At 42.6% G+C, this 12,005-nt stretch overlaps 2 protein-coding genes across 4 annotated transcripts in view; one reads left to right on the plus strand and one right to left on the minus strand.

The window, feature by feature from the left end:
* The window catches only part of MTTP (microsomal triglyceride transfer protein), a 28,256-nt gene extending 23,347 nt beyond the window's left edge, over positions 1 to 4,909 (plus strand). Inside the window, exons 16-18 of the mRNA XM_057417924.1 lie at positions 1,862 to 1,986; positions 2,307 to 2,477; positions 3,298 to 4,909. Of these exons, the coding sequence (XP_057273907.1) occupies positions 1,862 to 1,986; positions 2,307 to 2,477; positions 3,298 to 3,466 (465 nt within the window). The 3' untranslated portion in view covers positions 3,467 to 4,909. The remainder of the gene's footprint in view (positions 1 to 1,861; positions 1,987 to 2,306; positions 2,478 to 3,297) is intronic.
* Positions 1 to 12,005, minus strand: part of TRMT10A (tRNA methyltransferase 10A) — a 288,696-nt gene that overhangs the window by 39,240 nt on the left and 237,451 nt on the right. The window lies entirely within an intron of this gene.

Below are 12,005 nucleotides of genomic sequence, written 5' to 3' on the forward strand. Positions count from 1 at the left end.
TTTCTTATTGAAACATAGCACATTTCAGCATTCAAACAGTGACAAACTAACAATTCTGATCTTTCAGATCCTATTTTCCACTGCAAATGACACACAAAGCTTAAAATAGGAAGGGAAAGGAGAATACTGCTCCTGAGGAGGCTGGGTTGCTGTGATTTACACCTCCCATTAGTCTGGATTGGATCTGCAATGAGGCAAAGGACAGGATTGAACTCTAAATAAGGAAATAGATGAGCTGGTAAAACACAGGACAAGTGCTCCTTAGCTTCTCTGCTGGTTTCAGTGACAAATCTGACTTAATTTGTGGTAGCCTTTAAAGCCTTTAACTGTGCAGACACTGCAAACCAAGCCTACTCTAATATTTTTAGGTGCAATTTGACAATGCATCTAAAAATAGCTCCTCCTCTGGTTGTGTGTATGTGTCTCTGCCAGATTGTATACTGTTACCTCCTCACTCATTAACAGTTACCCACCAATTCAGTCCCAATTAAAAGCAAAGTCAAAAAGTAAAATAAGCTTTACACCTAAAGAGACTGACAAATAAAGTATTCCTTGGCTTATTGCAGTCTGTACAAAAACTCCCTTTGACTTCAGAAAGGGTCAAGCAACTGATTGCCAAGTTGGTTGTGTGGAGATTGTTCCAGAGATTTATTTACCCTAAAAAGTGAAGTAGCCATATACAGGCATCATAATCACCCAAGTCCTTGATTATGGCCAGAAAACTTTAATGCTCTGAATAAAATACTCTCTAAATGTTGCTCCTTGCTTTAGGGATTAGAAAGCCAGCCTGTCTCTGCTTGCTTCTTTCTTAAATCCTGGGACAGCATTAGCTGGAACCACTGAGCTACTGAATACCTGAGAAGAGGAATTTTCAAAGTGCCTGGACATGAGAAGGGGGGGGGGGGGGGGAAATAGGATATTCATATATCCTACAAATGCTTGCAAGCAAGATTACAGGTGCTGAGAATACCACAGGCACAGAAACCCAGGAGGAGGGGGGAAACCACCTGGGAGAGAGGAGGATATTCCCTGTATGTGAGGGACATGATCAAAATAAACTTTTCTCAAATTAATGGTTCTTTTAAAACAGTGAATTAAGCCGCTAGTTCTTAGGGAAGCAGGACAACTCTATAAAGTGAGTTTGATTGCCAAGGTCAGTGAACCTTAAAATCTTGGCTGGGTATCAAAACTTAGAAGTAATGAGCTGCCATGACCCTGAGCTACATTATCACTTCCGAAACAGGCTCCACGTGATGAGTTTCCAGTCCAGCCACAGAACTTTCAGGAAGCCAGGAGTCCACTTGATCATTGATTTAAAAGGCATTAAAAGCAAATCTATAGTGGCAATTAAGGCACATTAGCTAATGGGTTTGACCACCCAGCCACTGCAGACATAATTCCTGCCATACAGTGGATTCAGAGCCACTACACACTGCATGACTGCTTGCAGCACTGTGCATCCTACTGCCAGGATGGGGCTGCCTTCAGGTGTCCAAAAGTCACACTGCACTGCACCACTGCTGCAGTGAGCTTAATGACTTAGCTGAACTGCCAGCAGAGCCTCTGTGAGGCTTGTGTGGTAGCTCTTGCAGACAGAGGCCACAATACCGCTTACAGTGATACTCATTGCAGAAATTACACCAGCTGGCATATAGCGGAGAGGCAAAGGATGCAAGGCACCTTGCCTTAGCTTCATCTCAATTTCTAGGGAGTGATGTACATCAGAGATGTTTTGTCCGCCCTTTCAGAAAAGCCCTCTATTCCTTTTTGTTCCTGCAAAATTATGAGTGCCGTGCTGGCAGTACAAAAGGGAGGTCTGCAGTCAGTAATGGGGGTTACCTGTGCTTTCTAATGGCTCTAGGAGATCCAGCTGCAGTCTGGGCCGAGGGCCAACGCGGAGTTCCTGGGTGGCCTGGCCATTGACATCTCAGGAGGGATGGAGTTCAGCCTGTGGTACAGGGAATCCAAAACCAACATCAAGAACCGGTGAGATACTCCCAACACGCACTGTAGCTGTAGAGGCTTCTGAGCCCTGGTAGTCCAAATGAGAAGAATTTAAATATAAAAGACCTTGCAGATGAGTTAAAATTAAGTAAGTTATGTGCATGGGAGAACATTTGTACTTCTTTCCCTCTACATCTGGGTAATACCGGTTCCCACTGGTCTCATCTGAATTTATATCTCTTTACCTGAAGAACAGGCTCCTTTCTTCAGTTTTCATGCATGGATGGTAGAACTGTTTGCAACTTAATTTCCTCTTTCTTAATGTGTTTTGAATTAATTGCAGTGCCTGAATTTATTTGCAGGGTAGCCATGTTTATAGCTGGTAACACCGAGGTGGACTCCTTCTTTGTGAAAACTGGCATGGAAACCACTTTTGAAGTAGAAACAACATTAGACTTCATCTCCACAGTGCAGTTTTCGCAGTACCCGTTTTTAGTCTGTATGCAGATGGACAGAGTTGATTCTCCATTCAGGTAAGAACTAAGAGCACACAATTTCTGAGGCTTCCTTCCAGCCAGCTGCTGAATCAGAAACTTGTGGTGTTCACAGTCACAAGATATTAACAGAGGCCAAATTTTAGCCTAGCACAGTCAGATGCAGTGTAGGCTGTTACAACTTCTCTCCCAACCCATTCTCCCCCATCTCCAACCCCTGAGATTCAGAAAGTACCTTTTTGAGGATCACAACATACCCCTTGTTTATGATCAGTTCTGACAGTGACCTGAAACTCTGCCAGCAGTAGTTCTCTACTGCAGTGTTGAGAGATGAAGTGCATAGCTATAAACTCACTGAAGTGGAAAGATTTTTCATCATCTGCTATTTACTGGCATCAACAAATGTATCTGGTGTGTTAAGTTCTTGCAACTGTCATGTTCTACCATATTTTATTAAGGCACCAACTTACCTGAAAGCTAAACAACTGCACAATAAAATAAAAAGATGCTTTCCATTAGCCAAAGAGTGGCAATTGTATTGCCATGTGAGAGAGTGGGTTTACGACTTCCTCCTAATCCCTATTTGCTAACACCTAAGAGCAGTCACATTTGCAGAGCCTGTGCCAGATTTCCATTCAGGCTTTTCTGATCCAAAAGGTGGTAAGCCTGAAATGCATTAAAGAACAATAGCATCTCCAGAAATCCTAAGAAAACAGTATGCTATTTTGCAGATACTACAACACTTTCTGATCAGACCTATATGTGGTGGAAGTGTAATGTGTTTATCTAGCATAACCTACATGGTATAGATTTTGTATGTATTTATTAATGCCAGACCAATCATTTTGTGTCTTCACAGGAGTTATGTGACTAAGTATGAAAGTCTACCATCGGGCAGACGGTACACTGCAAGGAGGGAGAAGGCAGAACCACTGGCAGGCAATGAATACCCTCTCCATCAAGAGAACTCCAACATGTGCAGGAAGGTCATTGGTGTCAAGTCTGATTCCTCCAGCAACTGGTTTTAAATGAGCACCTGAGGTTTTGCTTTCCTGCAGCCGTGGCTCCCTCAATGACTTCAGCTTGTACATGCCGTACTAACTTGGAGCTTGATCTTGTGCCACCACAGTTAATGGGAATTTTGGATGGGAATTTCAACAAGCCAGGATCAAACTCTCAGTGTGTGCAGTCTGTTTACATGTTAACCTATATTTAAACCTTTTGTAAAAAAAAGATAGCTAAGGCAAGTAAAGACCAATTTGGTAGTATTCCATGCACTCCCTCAAGGGTGCTGCTAGTTCTTTAGTTTTACCTTTTTGTGCCAAAAGAGAAAAGAATCCCTTGTTTTATTTTCTTGGGGAACACTAAAGTCCATGGTTTTGACATGCAGTAAGAACAATTATGATGTATAAAGAATGATTATTTATGAATATATTTTAAAGTATTTAGGTGGTTTAAGCCTTTGACCGACTCTCGTTCAAATACTGAAGTACAGTTAACATCTAAATGGGACCAAAATTTCCTGCTTACTCAGTATTGCCTGTTTACAAACAAGCAGGTTTTATTTTACATGGTTTTAAAGGATTTCCCCCTTTTTTAAGCAGTCAGAGCTTGATTGTTATTATTATTTATCTTTTGAGGGGTTTTTTATTATCTGCTATAGCTAAATATAATTGACTAAAAATATGGGGTAACACTTCCAGAAGTACTTACGGTTGCCTTAATTCTGCTATAATTTCTGTAGTTACCACCAGAGGCAGAGTTAAGTCAACACTGGCTGCTCTTCAAGGTTATCCCCTGAAGGTTTGTGCCCCTGTGTGTAATCAAGGCAGGTGTATCTCAAAAATGAGCATTCACTAAGGTAATTCTGAACTATGATGAAAGAAAGGGTCCTGAAGGAAATCAATTTTGAACGCACAGTTTAATGAAGCTTGTGCAGAGCCAGAACATTTTCTTCTAGGTAGGTTCTACTCGTATTTCACTGCAAAAAAAGTTACCACTACTCATGCAATTCCTTTGATTAAAATGATTTGTACCTTTTTGCTCATTCAAGCAGTGTCTTCATAGGAACTGTGTAAAAAAGAAATATGTTTTACATTTACAACAGCATGGCAGATTAGGAAAGAATATACCTTATTCCTACTCAGCTGATCTCTGACATGATTCATTTTTATATGACAAGGTGGGTGACTGCTGGTCACATAAAAGTAAAATAAAAAGCCAGGAACGCTTGTTTTCCAAAATAAACGAAGCCAGGCAGGAAAAACTCATGGATTTCATGGAGGAAAAAAGGGGGGAAAAAAGTATGACAAGAATTTAAAAGAAATCCAAATTCTTCTGTGTTGTAAAAAAACCAAGAGTGCAGAAACCTGCAAAACTCAGGCTATCAATGGGATGAAGCAGTCTGCTTGTTGTCTTTCCTGAAAACGCTGACACACCTCTAGTCAAAGCATAAATAAACCAGGTAAAAATACAGACTGAAAAAAAAAAAGTTTCGTTTTCAGGCTTGGTTTTTGTTACCTTCTGGGTTGTGAAAACCACTTGTTAGAAAAGGAATGGTCCTTTTAGGGGCAAAAGGAACTATTTAATTCACCATCACTTAGGAACCAATAACGTGAGTTGGACACCCACTTGTCCGAGGCTCCCCTTCTAGTCAAGAGACTGAAGTATCTCCAGAGGGTGACATGGGCCCTGAGCAGGATACACCACATCCTGCCCAAATCCTCTGCCTAGAGGAAAGATAAGACAGAGATGGCCCTCTTCAGTGCTGCCACTAGAAATGAGTTAAGACCAAAGCGATACCAACACTGCTGGCAGTGACACCACCCTGTAATATAACACAGCAAGCACTGCCAGCAAGCCTGCTCCTCATCCTCAGCTTTAAACGCCCTCTTTCACTCTGTCGAAGGTTTTACATGACACCCCATCCCTGGGTATTCCTCCTCCTCCTAACTCCTCCCTCAATGAGGGGTTGTTTCTCCTTCCTCCCCTCCAAACCCCCCCTCGTTCTCCCCAAACACAGTCCTTTCAGGAAGGCTCCCACAAAGCTGTCTCTTTCCCTCAAAATCCATGCTCAAAGTCTGTACCCTCTATTTTGTAGACACTATTGGGTCCCACCACTACTGTTTGAGAAATTGAAACTGAAGATAAGCTTTTACATTTGTTATTACTACTTGTTATTCATGTCACATCTGTCCTGGGTTCAGCAGTAGCAGTCATTTTTCCCCTTCTTGGTAGCTGATGCAGTGCTGTGTTTTGACTTTCAGCCTGGGAACAGAGCTGATAGCGATGTTTTGGTTTGGCCAAGGACTTTGTGAGCCTCATGCTCTGCCAGGGGGGAGGGGAAGCCAGGAGGAAGCAGAGACAGGACACCTGACCCAAACTGACCAAAGAGCTATTCCACACCACAGCACGTCATGCCCAGGATGTAACGGGGAGTTAGCCGGAAGGGCTGGGAGACTGCAGGGTTGGAGGAGGTATCGGTCGGTGCTTGGTCGGGCTTGGGGAGCGAGTTATCGGTCAGCTGGTGCTGAGGTGTTGTATTCTCTTCCCTTGTTATTTCCTTTATCATTATTATCATTGGTGGTAGCAGTAGTGATTGTGTTATACCTTAGTTACTAAACTGTTCTTATCTCAACCCGTGGGAGTTGCATTCTTTTCGATTCTCCTCTCCATCCCTCTGGGAGTAGGGGGAGGGAAAGAAGGGGGGGGGTGAGTGAACGAGCTACCCGACTGGGTTTAAACCACGACAACATCAAATGAAAAATAAGAGCAGAGCTAAGTATTCACACACCCAGAAAGAGGCAGTCTTCTCCTGCAGTGATCTGACACCCTAAATATAGAGTGAGGACAATGCGTGACACAAAGAAATAGCTATCATCACTATTTCACTTGTAGAGAATTGAGATACCAACAGATGACAACATCAACTCCACATCCTCATTTGCCTCAGCAGTCTGCCAGGCTCATCCATGACTGCACAAGCCAAAGTCAGAGTAAAAGGTTTCTAGATAGCAGAATTTGTAGCTGTTTGAGCTGTGTCTGATAGTAGCAATCCCGCTGCAAGGCTTACCCTCTCTCAAATTTATCAAATCGAAGACCATTCTGAACGCGTGCCTGTAAAACAGGGCCCTCTGGCATGTAAAAATAATGTAACATCCGTGCTCACATTTAAAAAAGCATAGCATAAAATACTGTTTGATTACAGAAGATAATCTGGCTGTGGCCAAGGATCTGGCCAACAGCACCAGGTGTGCTTCTTCTTCAAGTGAAATGCACAGATCTGTTTAACATCAATACATCAAGTCTCCCAGAGATACTGATCCGTGCCTTTGGCTTTGCTATTTACTCATCCAGCCCTGTCACAGCTTGTTGAGGAAACTCGTGTGCCCATCTGTCCCAAAATGGGACAACCAGCCTGTGAGGGCAGTTCTGGGGCTTCCACAGCTTTGACAACATCCCTTGTAACTCAATCAAACAGAGCCTCTGTTGATCCTTGAGAAGCAATACGTGTCCTCATGGATACCCTCTGCTATCACAGCAATACACTTGCTTCTGAAGCCTAAACAGCTGGACATAATGGGGATTCCAGAAGGGGTTTAGTCTAACAGCTGGGTAATAGAAGGCCATGGCTTCCTTACATGGGCTCCATAGCTACGGAAACAACAAAACTGAAAATCTTCTAAAAATAAGGTGAAATTAATACATTGCTTAAGCCTGCATTTGAAGTGAAAACACACTTAGGGTTACAATCAGGGCAAACACTATGAGTGTTTATCACATCAGTGGGGATTAATCACAAATACGCAGCATACATTTCTAGTAATGACTGTTATGCATACTTTTAAATAATCAGCAGTGGTGGCAATTAAACAACAATTCATACATGAAATTTAGAGAAGCAAATGCTCAGTCCTTTTTAGTTAGAAACCACAGAAAGAACAGTTCAATGATAATCCAGCTATGTCGAGAAAGCAATCCAATTGCAAGAGATGTTTAAACTTTCCCCTTGGACTTTCAGAGAGTGCTAATTTGAAAAGAGTATTTTCCATATACTTTTCAAAAAAAGCATGGAGAGGGACCTTTTACAAGAGCACATAGTGACAGGACAAGGGGGAATGGCTTTAAACTGAAAGAGGGAAGACTTCAATTAGATAATTAGATATCAGGAAGAAATTCTTCCCTGTGAGGATGATGAGGCTCTGGCACAGGTTGCCCAGAGAAGCTGTGGCTGCCCCATCCCTGTCAGTGTTCAAAGCCAGGTTGGACAGGGCTTTGAGCAACTTGGTCTAGTGGAAGGTGTCCCTGACCATGGCAGGTGGTTGGAGCTGGATAAGCTTTAAGGTCCCTTCCCACCTAAAGCGTTCTGTGATTCAAATAAATAAAAACAATTAGAATTCCAGGGTTCAGCTTCACACTTCACTCCTCCCTGGCTACCCATCGTGGAAGGAACTGCAGTCTTTAAGTACGGATATGGCTTAGGAGTTACAAGCACATGTGACGCACACTGCAACTGTACCTTAGACAACAGCGACAATCCAAGATGACGGCAATTATAGAATAGGTGCTTTTACTACTGGGCTTCTTAGGGAAAGGTTAGAGTTCACATTTCTCAGTGTGCTTATTTTGACCTCCCTTCTGCAGAGGTTTCAGCTTAGCATGTCCACCTACCATGAGAAACCATCAGTGCTGTGAAGAGCTTGTTACAAAGGTTGAATAAAATCACGCTCCAGGAGCAATTCTTGGAGAAAAGTAGCAGCTCACAAATTTTCCTATTAACAACACCGAGTCCCTTTGCAATTTCAGACTCCTCTAGTTTGAACAAAGTGATCTCTGCTTTACACACACACTACTAATTTGGTTCTGGTTTGCTCATCCTTTGATCTCCTACAGTCTTTCAGCTTGCTCCTCTTGAGCTAAGCCTGTGTGGCTGTGCTCTTCCTCAATTCTTTTCCCTATTCTTCCTTTCAATATCTATGCTCATTCCACTCTTAAGTCTTTTGGATCTACCAATTAATCCATTTGTATATCTGTATAGGAATCACTAACTTCACAATGGCACTGATGACACCTACCCTAAATGCAATGCTAAGGTACAGATTTCAAAGAATCCAGAAGGAGAGAGCATGTCACAAACACCAAACCACTGTTTTACCAGTAAACTTGTGCTTCCATCAAAGTAGGAAAACTGTGTTGCCATGTCTTGGAATGATACTGTAAATTCAACTGTAGATGTCTTCACATTGTACTACTTGCAGATAAACGAGGTGGGAATCTCTTTTCCTTTAGGCATCTACAGCATGTGATTAAAAGGAAGATCATTATAATGTGCCCATTACATACTGAAAACTGAGAAGTGAAAGTGTTCTTTAAAACTGCAGAACTAATCTTTTAGCTTTCAGGTCCATTTTGTGATTTTTCATGTGTTTGATTCGTGGTTTTTTTAAACATTTGGATTTGACTTAACATCAGAAAGCTCCTCAATCTCTGTTAGGGTAGAAGGAACAAAAGCAGTAAAAGGTTTTTCCTAGCAATAATTCAAGCAATACTGCTATCCACTAATAAAGTAAATCTATTTCTGATCACAACACAATATTAGACAATGAAAATAACAGAGAATGAGCAGAAAAAACTTATTTACCCAGCAATCGCTCTCTCTGAACACATTACATAGAATCATAGAATAGTTAGGGTTGGAAAGGACCTTAAGATCATCTAGTTCCAACCCCCCTGCCATGGGCAGGGACACCTCACACTAAACCGTATCACCCAAGGCTCTGTCCAACCTGGCCTTGAACACTGCCAACACAACTTCCCTTGGCATTCCAGTGCCTCACCACCCTAACAGGAAAGAACTTCTTCCTTATAACCAATCTAAACTTCCCCTGTTTAAGTTTTAACCTGTTACCCCTTGTCCTGTCACTACAGTCCCTAATGAAGAGTCCCTCTCCAGCATCCCTACAGGCCCCCTTCAGATACTGGAAGGCTGCTATGAGGTTTCCACGCAGCCTTCTCCAGGCTGAACAGCCCCAACTTTCTCAGCCTGTCTTCATACGGGAGGTGCTCCAGTCCCCTGATCATCCTCGTGGCGAAGATCATCAGACATCAAAGAAAGATGCAGTTACCCGAACCCATTTGCTAGCCAAAGTTCACTGAAAATGGGGAGCTCCTTTTTCATTTAAATCTGGGAAAAAAAAAATAATCAAAGAGAGTCAAATGAAGCAATGCCTCCAACTTCCCAACTCCCTTTATCCTAAGAGGGCAGAATGAACAGGGAGATCAAGTCAGAAAGAGACTTACAATGCTGGGACAAACACAGGTTTTGGATCTTCTCTCCAATGAAATCTTCTGTTACTGTTCACACATTGAACCAAGTAATGCCTCTGCTACTTACTCTCCACAACAGCAAGGGTAACTTCACAAACATAAAAGCAATCATGGAACTGCAGGCTTACTTGCACTGTGTCTTTTACTGAAAAATACATTTTATTTTATCATAACATTCAAAAAAAACCCCCAACATAATACAAATGCTATCTCATTCAGTTACAAACTTTGGTACTCAGCGGTTTCAGACAGTCCTTCCCGCCTGGTCATGACGTCCTGAAGCGTTCCCGAGGTGCAACGCGCTGCTAGTGCAATTCTCAGAGCGACTCTGCTGTCCTTCCATCCCAGGCTCAAGGCATCCTGCAGCGGGATCACTTCGGGCTTCATTTACACACTTGCCACAGCGGCATCTACATTGAGAGCAGCTCAAAGAGTCCATTTGTCTCTTCTTTTGTTTATTCCCCCCCCCCCTCCAGGCAACAATCATCAGCACAATGTGTACACAGCATTTTTCCTTTTGCCTTATAGCTCACTGCTCTCTCATCAGACATACCATCCACATCCTCTTAACAATCATTACTTACTTCACACTTGCACTTTTAAATATCTTTACACTGATAACCCACCCCCTTAAAAAAGGGAGGAGGAAGAAAAGAGGACAAAAAAAAAAAAAGAAAAAAAAAGAAACAGAAAAAGGGGGAAAAACACAAGCATTTTAAAAGTATGTGTTCTCGGGTAGCCACGAGTCAATGGCAGTTTCTAAGCACAAGGAATGACACTTTGGCCATCAACGCTAGAGAGTAAAGGTAGCTTTGAATGCAGACAAAGGGGGGGAAAACAAACCCACACAACCCATAAATACATTTTAGATCATTCACCAAGTGATTCACCAAGGATTAAATTTAACTGAGTGAAACCAACCCTGCTGCAAAAGACCAGAACAATATTCATGCATCACTCCAGTTCCGCGCAAACTCTTAGTTGGCACCCTGACAGAGAACACACAGAAGTGGCTGGCCGGTGGCCACAGCCCCCAGACCATGATAGGAGGGCTAGGACGGAACTCGAGTGGTGCACAGGATTTTTCTCTGCTTTGTATATGGGGTGAATTTCAGCTGTAACATGCTATGACTGCACCTTGAAACATGTAATACTAGCAGCTTGTGAACCCTGACACAGAGGGCTTGACTCTAATCCAAGATATGTGGTTACACATCACCCCATCGGCTAAAGCAATTCACCGTGTATACGTGGAGGAGCACCATATTACTGGATATTTTCCGGCAACCTTTTGTGGCATTATCTGCTGGGCCCAGCTAGACGCGAGCCCAGAGCTCTGGTTTTATACATGTAAAGTGAAGAACCTGGGACTCAGGTCTGCAAGGCACTCAGTGCTCTGGGCCAAGTTCAGCAAAGCATTGCATTGAATGGTGAAAAGAAAGACTGCACTTCCACTAAAGTTCCCAGGAATCTGCTTAGATATTTGAAGTTGGAACAGCATGTGAAGGCTTTGCTGGACTGAGCCTGTGAAGTGAAGCTCCTTGCAAAACTGACCCATTGATGCAAACATGGAGTCTCTTTACTAACAGACAGTATTAAGCAGACGCTCTTTGACACTGGGACTGACACATTCCACTGAAGAAATCTCCCCTGAGAAAATAAATAGCTGTTGGCATTGCCTCATTTCATTGCTTTCGTCTCCACAGGCAGTTAAAAAAATCCCTGCAAAATTTACCCCCTTCAAATACACCCTGAAATCCCGGGCACGTGGGTTTTGTGCATTTTTTTTCCTTTCAAGTACACTGGGTGGAACTGTAAACCCTGAGTTTGTGTGTGCAAACCTATATCTTGTAAACTGCAATGTGAAACTTCACTCTGAGCACCAATATAGGAAAAGATAGGACAGAAACATTTTTAAACAGAGATGCTAGTGTTATAATGTACGTACCATACACATGTATGTCACAGGGGACAATCTACTCTGGTACCTGCACTGTCCTGCAGTCCAAAGTACTGTTCTGTTTAATACTGATGCTCTAGTAATGTCTATGGACTTATCAGTCAGGAAAATGGTGAAGCAGCATTCATTTTCTTTAAGAGACACTCAGCCCGAATCCCAGCAGGAAGTTACAGCTTGTAACTGTAGACTGTAACGCAAAGTGCATGGGGGTTAAGCTTACACAGTATATGTTCTAGCTGGGCACGCCAAGCTCTTTAGGAAGGGTTAGAACAATATTTTCC

This window comes from Pezoporus wallicus, unplaced genomic scaffold (assembly GCF_028554395.1).
Source record: "Pezoporus wallicus isolate ANWC-B61680 ecotype Strahan unplaced genomic scaffold, APGP_CSIRO_Pwel_v1 contig_6999, whole genome shotgun sequence".
Lineage (NCBI taxonomy): Eukaryota > Metazoa > Chordata > Aves > Psittaciformes > Psittacidae > Pezoporus > Pezoporus wallicus.